The sequence below is a fragment of the Caloenas nicobarica genome, chromosome 2 (genome assembly GCF_036013445.1).
Source record: "Caloenas nicobarica isolate bCalNic1 chromosome 2, bCalNic1.hap1, whole genome shotgun sequence".
In the NCBI taxonomy this organism is placed as follows: domain Eukaryota; kingdom Metazoa; phylum Chordata; class Aves; order Columbiformes; family Columbidae; genus Caloenas; species Caloenas nicobarica.
The window spans coordinates 37,605,162-37,621,066 of NC_088246.1; the positions used below are offsets into that span (position 1 = coordinate 37,605,162).

A 15,905-nucleotide genomic window follows, 5' to 3' on the forward strand; every position below is an offset into this window, starting at 1 on the left:
CTCTGCAGAAAAATGATGGTGAAGATGGCATCAAGTACCACACATATACAGAGGCCAAATTCCCCTGTCCCAAGCAGTAATTGCGTAGTGTGTGTAAGGTAATATATAAAATCAGTTAAAAAGTAGATAAGCAAACTGCAGAAAATACTTTAGCTGGACAAGATCGCTGTATACACAGTCCATTGAAGGTATTCATATTTCCTCAGAGAGTCTGTCCTGGAGTACTGCAACAGCTGCCATCCTTCAGTGTCTCATGATAGAAAGGGGAGAATTCAGAGTGGTTTCATAGGTCTGGAGCTGAATTCAAGGCAGAAAAGTGACTACAAAGCTAACTACTTCCAGAACTGAAGTTTTGTGTTGTTTAGTTCCATTGACTTAAGTGGGGCTATGAGATACAGATTAAATCCTTTACCTACAAAATGTCTTAGCAGGGTTGCTCCTAATGGTGAAACTCATTTATTCTGTTTTGTGTTTTCCCCAACCATTTCTTATGAACTGCTTGTCACAAGCGAAACAAAATAAATAAGCTATAAACCAAGTTACTGCAGCTGGACTATGGGCATGGATAGAGGTAGGGTATGGTATCAGTCTTGCTTTTTGAGTACTTTAAAAGTGCTGCTGCTGATGAGATGCTGTCTATCGAGATTAGCTGAACAGTTGTAAACAAATACAAATACTAGAGTGATGGCAACCGTATATTTCAAAAGAAACATCTCCCATTGTGCAAAATACAAACTTTTTCTGTTCCAGGGACAGAGTCAACTGCAGGTTGGGTTCATGCTGGTGGTACCCCCATGGGTCCCATGAATTAAATCCTTGGCTGGGCAGTGATGTCATTCCCTCAGTTCTTTTTAAATCTCTTTTTTGTGCTGAGAGCAGCCATCTGTCCCCATCCGAACAATGGCGGGAGCAGCTGTGCGTGGTGTGCCAGCAGGAACAAAAGCCGCTGCTTCGTACCAAAGGGCAGTGGCCTGCAGGTCACAAGGAGTTATAAGGATATCAGGGTCAAATGACACCTGATGCCACGCTGTACGGAAAAATAAAACTAGGATTATATGGCCTTTATGTGTTCGTTCACTAGCGGAGAAGTGGGGTCAGTCTTTGTCTGAGTTTTCCTCTAATGGCCATGGGAATGCTTGGGTGTTTTCAAGGGGAGCCGTGCCGCTACTTAACCACGGAGTAATGGAGCAACAAAACCAGCTTCAAGCAGCGGGCAAAGCAAACAAGACACAAGATAATTATTTTGAAGGGAAGATAAAACAACTCAGATACATTTCTGGTACTTCATACAAGTTCCAAGTGTGTGATCTCAAGTGGTTTGCGTATCCTATAACACACCGTGCTGTTCATGTGCGGTCTGCAGCACACGGTAGTTCCCTTGCTTCTTTGTGGGAAAAGGGAAGCTGAGCAAGGGCCGACTGCTGCTCAGAAGCCACGTTCAGGAGAAAAATTTAGTTCTGCATTGAGCTACTTTTTCTGCGGGGTGAGCTGGAAGGAGCTGGAGGGAGGTACATACTCCACGGGATGACATTGCCCATTCCTGCAGGCAGCTTTCTACTTTTCAACAAGTGCTGCTAGTCCTGTCCCAACTATTCTCTTTCTTCACTGTGTCCACAAGGAGAACAGAACCTGATACTTTAAGCTATAGGACTCTTTATTATATACCAAAGATGAATGTAATACACAGGGTAGAGTTCATGCGTATAATGAAATACGTAAGTGATCACAGCTGAGTGCAGAGCCTCCTGTCTTTTCTTTAACCTCAAATCACTTTTGTCTTCATGGATTCCTGTTTCTAAGCAGACACATTTTGGAGCCATTAGTCAGAGATATACCAGGGGTCACAGCCTTACCACTTTTTGGATGACAGTCCAGGATTTGACCCTGCCTCTCGTGAACAAGGTGACATTCCTAAAGCTTGATGGGACAGAAGCACATATTTCACAAACGGGTAAGCTGTAAACACCGAATGCTCCCACTTCGGGGGAACACATCCTGGGACACGGAGGCATTCATGGATGTACAGCTGAGCTCAGACAAGCCATAAACAGCCGTGTTTGGCCCAGCACCAAAACCGGTGGTCCCCTCCACACCACAGTTCCACTTATACATGTGGAAAATGGTTCCCTATTGCCCTCTCTTCTTTTTACTATGCATTTCATAAAGGATACTGAAATAGAAGTTCACAGTCATAAACGACAGCATTTTTATGGGAGCATTTTTCTCTTTTTTTTTTTTTTTTTGTAAAGTGCAATGGCTTAGGCTTGTTAAAAAGTTTTCTTTCAACCTGAAAACGTGTTGTGTTCTTATTTGCTAATTGCCTACTTTGTGTCCTAAACAGCATGAATAATTCCTTTCACTTTAGATTGTCTACCTAGTTGATGAGGTTTTACAGGAAGGAGTCACAAGATGCTGCAATAAAAGGGGACAGAAATACTACTAATGATGGAAAACACATGACTACATTTCTAGGTCCTTGTACTGTGTAGTTTACTGAAGGTATCATGACTGCTGAGCAGCAGTGAAACTTGGTCATGCTGTTTATAATTTTAAGACTGAAGCTTTAGAGTTCCTTCACACCACCCAGAAACTGCCAAAACTAGAGAAAAATCCTGTTTGCTGCTTGGTGCTGATATTGGCACTGTCCTCCGTGCAAATTCCTTATCGTCCCCATCTCCCTGTGAGCACTAAACGAACAGAGCATCACACCATAGAGAATCCACTCCTGAACTGTTAACTGTCCAGGAACAACTTTATAGAATGCCATTTTTTTAGACAAGATGATCACCGTTTCACAAATCACCAGTTCACAAATTATTTGTTCTCTTTCCCTTACATAAATCTCTTCTTTAACCCACATTAAAGTCTCTTGGTTTAAGCTGTCTTGAGCTCAGGCAAAACTTAGAGCACTGCTGTTGGTTCCCGAGACTGCCACAGCATACTTTACATTCTGGTAGCTCTCTCGGCGTCACTTTACAGCCTCTCCAGAGATCAGCTGGCTCTGCTGAGCGGTTAGTGGCTCCAAACATAAATGCCATTGCTGTCTGACTCTGTCGTTTCTGGGAAACTTTCCTAAACCCTGTTTTCTTCCACATTTTGTCATAACCCCAGAGGGACTGGATTTTTGCTTCTCTGTATGAACAGAAGCTCTGACTATGGTCCATAAGATTCAGCATATGAAGCATATGCTGCAAGGCTGAGTTGGTCTTGCTCTGAGAAAAGTTTTTACTCCCACCAGCATATAGTATCAGAACGCAAAGTGAGAAATAGAAGAACTTTATGTATTTTTTAAATTGTATTTATTTTTATATGTTAATGTCCTGGTTTTAACTGGGATAGAGTTAATTTTCTTTCTAGTAGCTGGTATAGTACTGTGTTTCGCATTTAGAATGAAAATGATGTCTGTAGAGCATAGTGATGTTTGAGACTGAGAAATGAAAATTATCCCAAAAGTGAGGATGTAGGTGTTTGTGTACTGTGCTATGTATGTGTTTGGTTGTGTAATGAGGCATATGGTCAAACATCCAGGCCTTACATCCACCAGCTATACAACACAGTAGCTGTATAGCACTGGGATTTATTATCAAGCTCATTTGTTTGATGTACTGGAATTAAACGGACTTAATGCAGTCTGACAAAACCTGGTCCTCAATTTAAACCTGTGACTGAGCATGGCAGCCAGCTCTTTCACTGCACCAGCAGCTATGGTTAGTGACAGCCCCACACAAGCAAAGCAAAAGGGCCCCAAGGACAGGACTGCAAGTGCTTATGGTGCCTCCTGCCCAGTTCCCATCCCTCCAAGGGCACTGCACCGTGCTCACAAGCGTCACCTTTCTCATAAGGGACATTCTTGCCCTCCTCTGTTGCCCCAGACCGGGAAGTAAGCCTGTTAACTTCTCCACTTCATTGTGGTAGCTCAGCAGGTTTGGCTCTAGTTCAAGCTCTGCAGTCTCCTTGCAGGGCAATGACGGCTTTAATCAATGGCAAGCTGGTCTTTCCTAAACAAAGTGATGTTTCTTCAGAAAACAAGAGTTTCCTAGCAAAAACGTAGAAAGGTGAATGGGCCATATACATGTATAGCTTACATGGTGCTGAGCCAGCATCCACCGAGGGTCTGGATGAAAAAGTTTAGGATGTTTTTTTCAATCTCTGCCTCTTGACTAATAGTCTCGTATCTTGCAGAGAGCATGAGTCACTTCCCTCTTAATTCAGAGAGGCCATTGTATATCATATTAAGTTCATTATGTTGCTAGGCTATTTCCTCTGTGAGTGAAATGTCAAAATACTGCCTACGTATATAGTCAGCATCAGAAATTTGTATTAATTACAGACTGACTCCTCTATAGTTGTACTTCTTGTAAAAGTTCATCCAATGAACCGAGATAAGCCTATAAAGGTACATGCAGCTGTGTAACAAATGATACAGTAAACTGGGAATTCCATGTTTCCAGAGCATGAGTCTTAGCCAGGTCGAAAGTATGGAAAGTATTGATAACCAAAACAAAGTACAGTTATTATTCTAGAATTACTTGTAGATATGGTTGCGGCTGATAAAACAAATGGTTCCTTATTCAATTTATTCTAAAATTGAATAGATAATAGAAAAATAGAAAAATGGAAATATAAAAGAGTTCAGAGAGAGATTAATCTTATCTAATTTTGAGTATCTTAAAATAAGCTATCCGTTTCTACCTGAGTCATCTAATTGCCTTATATGATCCATAAAGGAGCTGCAAGAAGGCAAGTCAAACTCACCCATTTTAAACTTGGTCTGTCTTAGAAGAGGATAGATCCCTGTTTGGAGGCTTCTGGTTTTCTCTTTTGGCTATAAAGACAGACCACATTACTCATTTAGATTAGACACCTGTCATCCATCCATCCATCCATCCATTCCATCCTAAAATGTTCATTTGTTAGAAAAATACTCTGTTAGTTTGTTGTCAACAAAAACGTCATTGACAGAATAATGGGATCACTGCGGATTTTTTACAAAGATAAGAATAAATATTATGTTTGAATTCTGATTTGATTACAGACCAGGTGTTATCACAGATTATTTATAGGTGTGATAACAATACTCATTCACTTACATTGCAGTCAGTCAAATTCAGTCCGTCGTGTGCGTTGTATCAACACAGAGAACAAGACGTAATTCAGAAATTAATTCAGTGCAGTTTCCCTGAGGAAGCCCTATTTGCAGGTGAAGGGGCTCATGCCAGTCCCAACATAGGGGACCTGGTGTTCCTCTTCCAACGTGGTGACAGCAAGGGCAGCGGTGTCCAGCTCTGCTCTCATCTGCCCTGCTTAGCCCTCACACCCCCGCACTTCCATCCTTCTGCTACTGTTTTGGTCATGAATATTAAGCACAGAGGAGAGGATCATGAACTTGGCCAGGAAAACGTCATTAATAACCTTGACAAGTATGGAGATGGATTGGGAAGGATAAAGGAGAGAGTGGGAGAAAAGGAAGTCGAGGCAATAAATAGGCTGGACCTGCTGTTACTATGTTAATCTCTACAGGGTTATTCAGGGGAATCGCTGAATTAGTTTATCCTCTACCTAGATCCTTTCCTTATTTCTGGGCTTATTTTATTTTAATGATAGTTTTGCTAGGGCCTTCCTTAATCTACAGCATTTCACCTTTGGCTGTTGTATTGTTTATTTCACTGCACTGTTTTGGGAAAAATAGTCTTGATGTGTATGGAAAAGTGTGTTTGAGAAGGATTTAGAAAGGGCATCTGGAGTTTAAGGGAGATTATATTTCCATTTGCTGTAGGTGAGTTATGTCTTTTATCTGCAGGGCAGGGGACCAAATACCCTGTCAGAAAGAATTGCATATAAATGACAACTGTTTACTGTGATGCTAATGAACAATCAATCACGTTAATTTAGGAGAGGTGTAAAGATTAAAATTTTCATAATTTTAACGTCAGGGCATTTACTGCAGGAGTCCTCCTAAATGAGCAGTTCCTTTTGCTCTGCAGTGGGTTATCCTCAAAAGATAGGTGGGTTTGGTGGTGATGGAAGTGCACCCAGGCTCTCCAGAACAGAAGCCCAGTGTAGGTAATCTGCTGCTGTAAACACTTATGTGTATTGTTCATAGCTCCTCAGACTCATGATTTGCAGAGGGACTGGTGGTTATTAAAAAAAGAAAGTTGAAACACCGAGGAGTAAAAAGCAGGACTATCAATATATCTTAATCCTCTAAAAAAAACCCGCGGTGCTTTATTTTTCACTGGCAGTGTTCAGTTTATTGAGCTCCAGTTCATCTGAAAGGAAGTGTTGTGCTGGAAAGGAGAGACTATTGGGTTTTCAGTGGACAACACTTGTGAACTCCCTTGGGGAGTTCAGCCAGACCTGCCTTCGGGGGAGGCTGTTGGTGATGTCAGTTGGAGCTCTGTTGAACAGAGGAGGTTGACAACCAATTAGTGCTAATTATTTTTGTCTATTTTTGATTCCTTGCAAGCAAGCAGATTGTGTTTCCCTCAAAAGCGAACCAGAGAGCAGCAGCAGATGGGTTTCTGTGCAGCCAGACTCTTTTCCTAACCCCAAGCTTTGCGTTGTGGAGCCTCCTGGCCCTGCTCAGCTCTGTGGTCTCTGTTCACCTAACTGAGGTTGAGAGCCTCCCTGCCAGAGGGAGGGTTTCTTAGGAAAGTGGGGTTTGCAAGATGGGGTTGGCAAACATCACTCTGCAGGCATTGTGCTCTGCTTTGTACTCAGGATGGTTTCTGCTTGGAGCCTGTGTCTTCCCACTGTTTGAGCAGCACAGAAGCCTTTTAGTGGCAGCTCCCAGTGCCATGGCAGTGGGAGGCACGGGCTGGGGGCACTGTGGGATAGCCAAGGCCTGTGGCGGACTGGCCTCCGCCACCGCTTCCCCGCCGTGATCTGCGTTTTGCTAAGAGCCGGCTCGTTTGGCGTTGTCTCCTGAGCACATCGTGGGAAGGGCTTCGTGGGAGAAAAACCAGGAAAAACCCAATAGCTGTGAGATTCCTACACCGTGTGTCATCTCCACAGCGTGTTTGCGATTGAGCAAACGTAATCTGTCTGGCAGATTCCCGACTATGCCGTGCCTGCGAGGAAACAGGCCTCTCTTTGACCTGTGACTGTATCCATGTGCGGTGTTAAGTGTATTTAGTTAGAGATCAGTCATGGATTTGTCACAATTCCTCGTCATGGAGCAATCTCCCTTTCGTTTGTGGTGTTGTCCAAGAAGACGTGCCTGTGCCGCTCCTCTGCCTGCTGTGGTTGTGCCTGTCGGCAGGCCGAGCAGCGAGCCAAGGACCTGCCACTCCATGCCCCATCCCTGCCAGCCACAGGCAGGCATGGTGGTGGCCGGGGGACAGGAGCCATCGCTCCCACAGTGTCTCCTCCCGCCGTGCTGGGGCTGGCATGGAGGAGCCAGGCGGCATGTGAAGTGCCCCCGCCGCCTGCTTGCGGTGAGTCCTCAGCGCTGCCCACACCGATTCCAACAGGAACCGTGCAACACGTACAAAACCGAAAGCTTTTCATACTGAAATTTGTTCTTTCCTCCCCCTGAGGCCTTTGCGAGCAAACAAGACGCCAGTGTTTGAGGGGAGAGACAATGGTGTGGTTCAGCGCACGCTGCGAAGGCATCCTGGAAATGGTGCAACAGCTGAGTCTGCCCTCTTCCCCCCCACCCCTTTAAGTTTATTATTCTGGTTCAGTGACATTTATTTTGCTGTAAATGCCTAATTTGCTATACAGTCCATGTGTTTTGCAGAGAGACTAGTAAACTAAAATCATATGTTATGCAGAAATCCTTTGGTCTGAAAATGCAGACAACCTGTATTTGCCTTTCAGCCTTCTCTACCTTAGACGTTCAGCAATAATATTTTTAGCTGTTGGCATTCTCCTTAGCTGCTGGCTAATTTGCTAACTTGATCAAGAGATGCTCTCTAGATGATTTGACACCGTATCCAGTAAATTTTGTATTAACAAAAAAGGGAGTGGATAAAAGAGAGCACTGGGGTTGCCCTACAGTATCAGCACGTTGGAACTGGTTGCTGCTGAGAATTTGTCATTGCTGCTGTTTGCATTATATTTAGAGAGGGAAGGGGTTCTATATGTGGTCCAGCTCATCTCAGTTTTACAGCACCATTTTAGACACCAAACCTGGTAGGGCTTTGTATGATTAAGCTTCTTAAGAGGATGCACTCACTGTTGGTCTTCTGTACACATCCTGTGTTTGCAAAGGATCCCATTAAACAACTGTCTAAGCAGGGCCCAAGCAAGGCAGAAAAAGCAACCTAGGAGATAAATACCATTTCATATATGATAAACAGTAAATACTGATCTGCCTGAGTCATATGAACTGGTTTGCCTGAGTTGTCCTCCAAGTCTATTAACTTTAATGCTTCTGTGGGAACACTCAGAGTTTCGATTAAATATAGTACTGTGTGTCTGATCCCCGGATGACACTCTGATAATTCCAAAAATAGTTAAATAAATAGACATTCCAAGATGTATCATCATAAGCCTGTAGCTTGAATATCAAATCTGCCATGTTATGTAAAAAATATTGGTTATATAATGGGATTTTTATCAGTCTAGTGACATAAATACAAATATTAGAGCATTACTAGGAAACTGACCTCTCTCTGACTTTGGATCTGTTATGCTGGAAGTCAGAGAGAAAGTAGCTTATGTATATATGGGAATTTGGATGCTGTAGCTTCAGAGGTGTGTGACAACTCAGAGCTAGTTTGGGAGTTTTGTTCCAGATAAATGGAAATACATTTAAAATGGTACTGAGGAGAGAAACCAGAGTGTGATAAAAACTTCAAGCTGCTCCTGTTTCCTTCACGATGGCCCAAACTGAAGCCATTATCGCCGATGGGGTCAGACATGTCCCTAAAAACAGTGCCACTCACCTCTTGAAATACATTGAGAGAGAGCTGTGGAGGTGTAGTTTCTCTTTATCTGTTGGAAAGCAGATAAAGGTCCTGAGCTGGCAGAAATCAGGACTTAGCAGCAGGAGGACATATGGAAGAGCAGCAGGGATTTCCTCCAGGCAGAGCAGCAGCATTCATACATGAATCACAGCCAGTTGTCACCTCTGGTCAGGTAACGGTGCCGAGCCCTGGGGAAAGGCAGGGCAGGCAGCAACTGCTCGGGGAGACACGGGGTTGTGTGGAAATCCTCCCTACTGAGGAGCAGAAGCTTTGGAGAATGGGAACACGTAAAAAGAGGTGCTGTGAGTTACCAGGAAAAGAAAGGAGTTAAGTGTGTTACACATAGAAATAGGTGCATCATTTTATAACTGAGAAGCTGGTTTTGCAGGTTGCATGACTTCTTGAAAACCCGAAGTGGGGCACTATCTGAAATTGCACAGCCTGATGTGACTGACGGCTGGCCATCTGTCCCCACGGGCTTTCAAATCAGGAGAGCATTGCTTTTACTGAGAGCAGGCGGTCTACATGGTGGCGGTTTTAGTAAGTGAATTAGATGAACCTTCTGACTTTTCAGCCTGAGGTAAAAGCAGACTGAATAAAAAAAGGAGGCAACTTAATGTGAGTGGATTAAATCCTTTAATTTCACATGTTTTCTGGTTAAGTTGAAGTGAGGCAGACTGTAAAATGCTGGTGTGGTCTTTAGTGTCTCTCTAGTTGAGAGACGCGGTGTTCCCAGTAGTGCTGGTAACCTCCCAGTTTGCTCTGTCACGGCATCTCAAGTATTAGACACACCGTAGAAAATAAAATCTCACAGGTAACTCCTGTCATCCTCTTACGAGTGGAGAGGGGGCATACTCACTGAGGGAGGAGGAGAGGGGAGCTGGAGGCAGGGAAGCTGGTGGGGAGCAGGCGCTGAACCTGCTTCCCAGGGGATGCTCGGTGTCACACATCTCCGTCCTGGGACAGGGGACTACCTGCCTTTAAAGAAATGAATCAAGTGCCCAAAGTGATGCTGCAAGCTGTAGCACAAACTGGTCAGGCTCCAGATCCCTCTTGTCTCTCGGCTTTAGCTAGAAATCACTTCCCCCCACAAATCTATAGATGCAAGCCCTCAAATCTATAGATGCACATAACCAGAGCAAAGGGCAACTGCTCTTGGTACCTTGCAGACTGTGTTCTGCAAACAGGGCTGTGCACATGGGCTTCCTACATCTGTGTGAAGCTCCTCTGCCTTCACTTGAGCCCTGCACGGGGCTTGGGGGTGTCCTGGCCTCCATCCTCCCAGCTGGGTTTTCAGCTTTCCCTGACAGTGAGCTAGCTCCGTGCTGCCCAGTGCACATGGACAAAATGCTCTGGTTTGAAACATGGCATAAAAGTGCTACTAATGCTTGGACTGCTGCTGGATTTTTTCCCTTTGTATAGGATATGAAAAAAAAAAAAAAAAAAAAAGAGATTTTTAGCCCTGTAAGATTAAACAGTCATCATGGTTTTAAGGACTTAATCTGCCAGCATGCAGACTGCTGGCTGATAAGTCTCCGAGTCTGAGTGTAATTGGATGCAGCATCAGATTCAGTTGTGTGGGCTTTCCTGGGGATTTTTTTTTGTTTGTTCATTTTTAACATGCTGCGGAGTTGAAGCGATCTGGCCCTGGAAATTCATTTGGGTGTGAAGCTGTAACACCGTGCGTTTCCCCCAGCCGATATTTTGGCAGCACCTAGCTAGAGACCACCGCTCAGGGAGGGAGAGGGGAAGGTTGGTGAGTGTATGAATTCGGGCTATTGTTCGAGGCACACATCTGCCTTAAGAAATCGCACGGCACAGGCCGTTACTTATTCAGATGCAGAAGCTCCTTCCATCCCACAAGCCGGCCCATTCAAGTCACATGCCAGAGGTCTCGGCAGAATGGGCTGCAGCTGCTTCAAATCTGCTGTCTAACATCAGAAGCAGTTGGACAAACTGTGCCGTACTGACGACAGTCAGGCTCCCAGGCGCCGAGGAAGACAGGGAAAAGATTTGGGATCCCAGCGCTATGTTCTCAGAGGATCTGTGGCTGGAAAATGAGAAAACCTGTGCCGTTGTTCACAAGTCGAAGCGAGGAAGGAAGCGCCAAGAGCTCCTGGCCGTGGCCCTGGGGGTGAAGGTGGGAGTCAAGGGGGCACTTTTGTGGCAACCTCTGAAACTCTTTGCCTATTCACAGATCACCTCCTTGGTCAGAAGAGCAGCCTTAACTCAAAACGACAACCATTTCAACTATGAAAAAGCACACAATTTTAAGGTAAGCACAACTTCCTATTATTTTCAGCTAAAAAATTCTGGTCTGATGCCTCGCATTTTGTTTTTTGCTGTGATGGAGTTTTCATGCACCCACCTATACTAGCTCTGAGAAAAAAGTTGGAAAAAACCTTTTTCTTTCTACTTCAGGTTCCCCTGACTGCATTCTTAATATGCTTTTACATAGGCTAGTAATCCAAATAACAGTTTTGTTACTCACTACACTACCTGATTGGCATTTTACCTTTTTTTTTTGCTCAGATTCAGTTTCTTTCTTGTTCAGAAAAAAGTACTTCATATTGATTGTCTTTATCTTAAAGTGCATCTGGTTTTAAATGAGAAAAAGGGCCTTTTTCAGAGTCTGGCTGGTGTCAGAAGCCAGTAGCATTTTACCAGCAAACAGTTTGGAACATTTCTGTTTTCAGAAGAAGTTGAGGGAGCCAGGGTGCTCCCTAACAATAAAGCGGAGCACAGCAGTTGTATTGTCTCCCAGCTTTTGTTCCACCACCATATGCTAAGGAAATGCCCTCAGAGTCCCATTGAGCTGTGGGGTCTGAGCTTGTGTTTGCTGGTCATACTAAACCAAATAGCCGGACAAGCACAGGGATGTTTAAATGAATCATCTTTTTCCTGTCTTATACACTAAAAATCAGATTCTTAGGTGTTGTTTTTTTTTTTTTTTCCCCCAAGTGCTGTGTCTGGCATGCTGCAGCAGGGAAGTGACTCAGCTTTGGAAATGGACCTTCCAGGCAGCTTGTACTAAAATGTTTTGCCAGAAGAACTGTGCTGGTTTCAGACTATGCCAGCCAGTTACCGTATCTAATGCTGTCAAATTGCGGTTTGATGGTTATCAGAATGGAGACAGAGAGAATAAGAGGCAGTAACAAGACAAGAAAGGAATGCATCTCAGCTTTGAAACCTCAGTTTACTTAATTCTCCTTGAGGATGCTGATCTGGGTCACTGTCAGAATAGTTCAACTCATTAGCAGAAGGAGAATTTCCTGATATTCATCTCAGGCCTGTCAAAAAAGGAGAAGCGCTGACTAAAATGATTTCACTGATTTCCAGATTTAGCAAAAGCTTCACTTCTTATTTTTCTACATATTCTGTCATGCAGACATTGCTCTCCTCTGTACTGCTTCTGCTGTACTTGGTAAATCAATAATTAAATATTAGTGAGCAAAGCAAATAATAGCATCCCTTTTATCATTCTCCTTCCTTGACCCAGACTACAGAAAAGTCAATATTTATCTCGCTGATCAGCACTGAAGGAAATAAGGGAAATACTTTGAGTTTTCTTGCTTGATTAAACCAGCTTTCATTCTTTCTGGGTTTTGCCCTCATTATCATTTTAATATCAAAACTATTTTAGTTTAAATAGAAAATATTTTCTCATGACTGAGACTTTTTTCCACTTTGACCCATGCATTCTTTCCTCTTCAAAATTCCCCTTGTTTTGGCTTTGATTTATAATTGGACATGTGCCCAGTTAACTTTGCGTTTGCACAATCTAGCTGTTGTACAGTTTGTGTTCCTTTCTGTTTCAAAAGAGTCATAGTTTTAACTGGAAAATCACATGATTGAAATATATACGTATTCAAAAGCTTGACAGCAGAAAATTATTGTTTTATCCTCGTCAAGGCAATAAAAAACTTAAGGAAGAAACATTTAATAAAATACTGTCCAGAAAGGCCAGTCAAAAGTGTTACATTTACTTAATGAACAAATATGTTCACTATGCAAATACAGTTAGTTTTCCGAAGGAATATATTAGAACATGTCTAGCTGTTGAACAAAAAGTGTGGATAGAATGCTTAGAGTAAAATATTTAGATTTAAAAGACAGCTAAATTCAGGTCTAGTATCTTTAATATATTCCATATTCATTACATTAAAGGATTAAGAAATTATTTAAAAGAGAAAGAATGGCTGTATGGGTCTTGGGGCAAAATTCTTAATGGCTTTTGACAGCACTCCGGCTATGATGATATGGGATTAATCTGAAGGAGAACGCTATTTTGCAGACATTCAAAGAGTTGTCTTCCCCATTTCTAGATGAATACTGACGTGTATTGTACCGTTCTTTTCAGTTCACAGGGACAAAGGTTACATGTCACAGTGTCCATCATAATCTTGTCATAGGCAATTCTCCATGAACAAACAGACACTATTTAGCTCTTGTCCTTTAGCCATGAAGAATCTTAAAAATGAAGGGCACATTTTTAGGGAAACTGATGAGATTTTTGTAGATCTTAAAGATCTTATGTACTGGAAGAGCAAAGGCAACTGCCTTTACTCCACTAGATCTCTTCCAGTAAGAAAAAATAGACTCAAGGCATGAATTGAGAGCAAGGATGGCTCTCCCTCCATCCTTTCCAAGCTAATGCAAAAATTAAAAAGGAGCATTGGAGTTTGGAGCATGAGGGCACCAGGTTATGCCTTTCCGAGCATCCGTGCTTTGTCATTCAGCTTCTCTTCCAAATGTCAAGGCACTCAAGGCAAATGAACAAAAAAAAGATTTAGTATCCAGACTGATTTGTTAAGCCAGGTTCATCCTGAGCACGCAACACAGTCACATGGATTTAGGTTTGGAGCTGGCGTCTGTCTGGCGGGACAACTTTGCATAAGCCAGTGTAGACATACCATAAGTCAGGAAAGAGAATAAATCTCTGAAGCTCTGTTTAGAAAAACACAGAGGTATTTCTGTAACCATGTGGGCGTCAGCCTAACTGGAATCGCAAAGTCCTCTTGCATCTTGCTAGGGTTAGGATCCAGCAGGCTCTTTGTGATGTGCTTTACCTGCCAACTTCAGCGGGGGCCCAGCTGGTGGTGAGGTCACCCCGTGCCCGAGGATGGCAGCGTGAAGTTCGGGGATGCTCCATGTGTTTTGTTCTAGGCTGGGAATTCATGAGAGGGCCTCTGTGCTGCTTTCAGTGAGCAAATACAGCTGAATAATGTGCATTTACCACAATATTGTGCCTATTTGCCGCTATGGCATGGGCAAATCCCATTTGCAGGCGGGCTAGGGGAGTCAGGGCAACTGATTATTGACAAGTCAGAAGATCTGCTGGGAGAAAGGAGGCTCTGGAATAAATTTTGCGTTGTGTTAATCACTGCAGACAAACACTGCTTCTGGGAGACAAAGGGTTTGTGGGAGGCATTTTTTACAGACATCATGAAGTTTATGTGTATGTATTTAAACAAAAATAACAGCAGAGTCAGCTTTTCTTCCCCACAAGGAGCTCAGGTTCAGCAGGAGTCCACAGGGGAGTATAAATGCGCATGTATTTGGGGTGAAAGTCTGAAAAACCTCTTATTTTCTTTGGAGGGAAATAACAAAGTCTTCAAACCCAGTCAGACAAACAAAATTGCCTCAGAAACAGCACCATATAATGCCAGTAGAAAAATCATGTTTCAATTCAAGGCAATTTTTAGTTTGTTTCTGTAATATTGTTTAAGAGGGGTTTTTTTTGCCACTGTATTGGCACTTCTTAACTTTGGTGTTAGTTCCTCTCTCTGCAAACATGGCTCAGACACAGACTAAAACTGAACGGGATAGCGCCCGCAGAGAGAATTCTGAAATTTGGAAGCAAGGCAAAGGTGGGAGGGAGCACAGGGAGGCAATAAGAAGAGACACACAGTCTAATACTGGGTGAGATTGTCCAGCAGAGAAGATGAATTTAAGGAACAACATTTCATTGACAGAGCTGGAAAATAAAGAGAGTGAAGAAGTTAGGAGTTAAACATTGTAGAAAGAAGATGAAAGACTGAAGAGAAGTATAGTATATAGTCTGAAACATCATAGGTTTGGCTTATATGAAGAAATGCTTCCCTGTAAATTCTTCTTAAGAGTTGGAATTATGTGTTGACTGTCACCCAAGCAGCCGAAGCCTATGCTGTGTGTACACAGAGCCATCTCCTGAGGCTGCAGGATGGGGTAGGGACCAATAATAAATAGATCTTGGTTGTGTTTCCAAAAATCTAAGCTCAGACCATTTGTAATGATGTGGTTACAAAGAATGGGCAAAAACCTGAAAACCCATCTCAAAAACCTAAGATCTGATGTTACCTCTCCTTGTTTAGAATAGAGATGAGATCAATCTTGCAGGCAAAATTCACATTTATGATTCAAAAATGCTGCGTGTAAGCTTCAGGCTGCATTCGAGTGTGTTCGTAAGAACAGACTTCATTATTTCTTTGAAATTAATAGCGAGCCATAAGAGACTTAGTTCAAAACTGCATCTTAAAGAGATTTTTTACACCTTCATCTAGAAACTTTTTAAAGTCTCCCTTTTTCAGCTAGAGATAGTGAATATTTCCCCGTTTCAGCTTGACCAGAAACCACCGAGACAGGGCATTTCAGTTGGGAACTTGCCATTGGAGCTAAAATGCAGACCCGTGAAAAATTGAAGTGAATGAATAACGAGAGCTAAACCTTTGAGGACCACTGAGCTGCAGGGCACAGTGGAAGGGTGGGCACTCAGTACTTCTCAGATGGAGCCCTCAGTCAGCGTTGATGACTGGTTCCCTTTGATGACAGGAGAGATCAAGGAATAATCAGCTACCATTTTCTAAATATGCCGCAGCGAGATCAGCTGAAATAAGCTTTATGTAAAGTGAGCCAGTAGGCCCCAAATATCCTAGCAACTGTGATGGCCTTCAAATGTGAAATGGTGCGGTTTTAAAAATCCCAAATGAGCTTTTACAGCCACTTCTCACGAGA

The 15,905-nt window shown here is 43.0% G+C and overlaps 1 protein-coding gene across 1 annotated transcript in view; it reads left to right on the top strand.

Annotated features, from left to right (window-relative positions):
• The window catches only part of CHN2 (chimerin 2), a 164,609-nt gene that overhangs the window by 128,282 nt on the left and 20,422 nt on the right, over window positions 1–15,905 (top strand). The window contains exon 7 of the mRNA XM_065627803.1: window positions 11,110–11,187. Within this exon, the coding sequence (XP_065483875.1) occupies window positions 11,110–11,187 (78 nt within the window). The remainder of the gene's footprint in view (window positions 1–11,109; window positions 11,188–15,905) is intronic.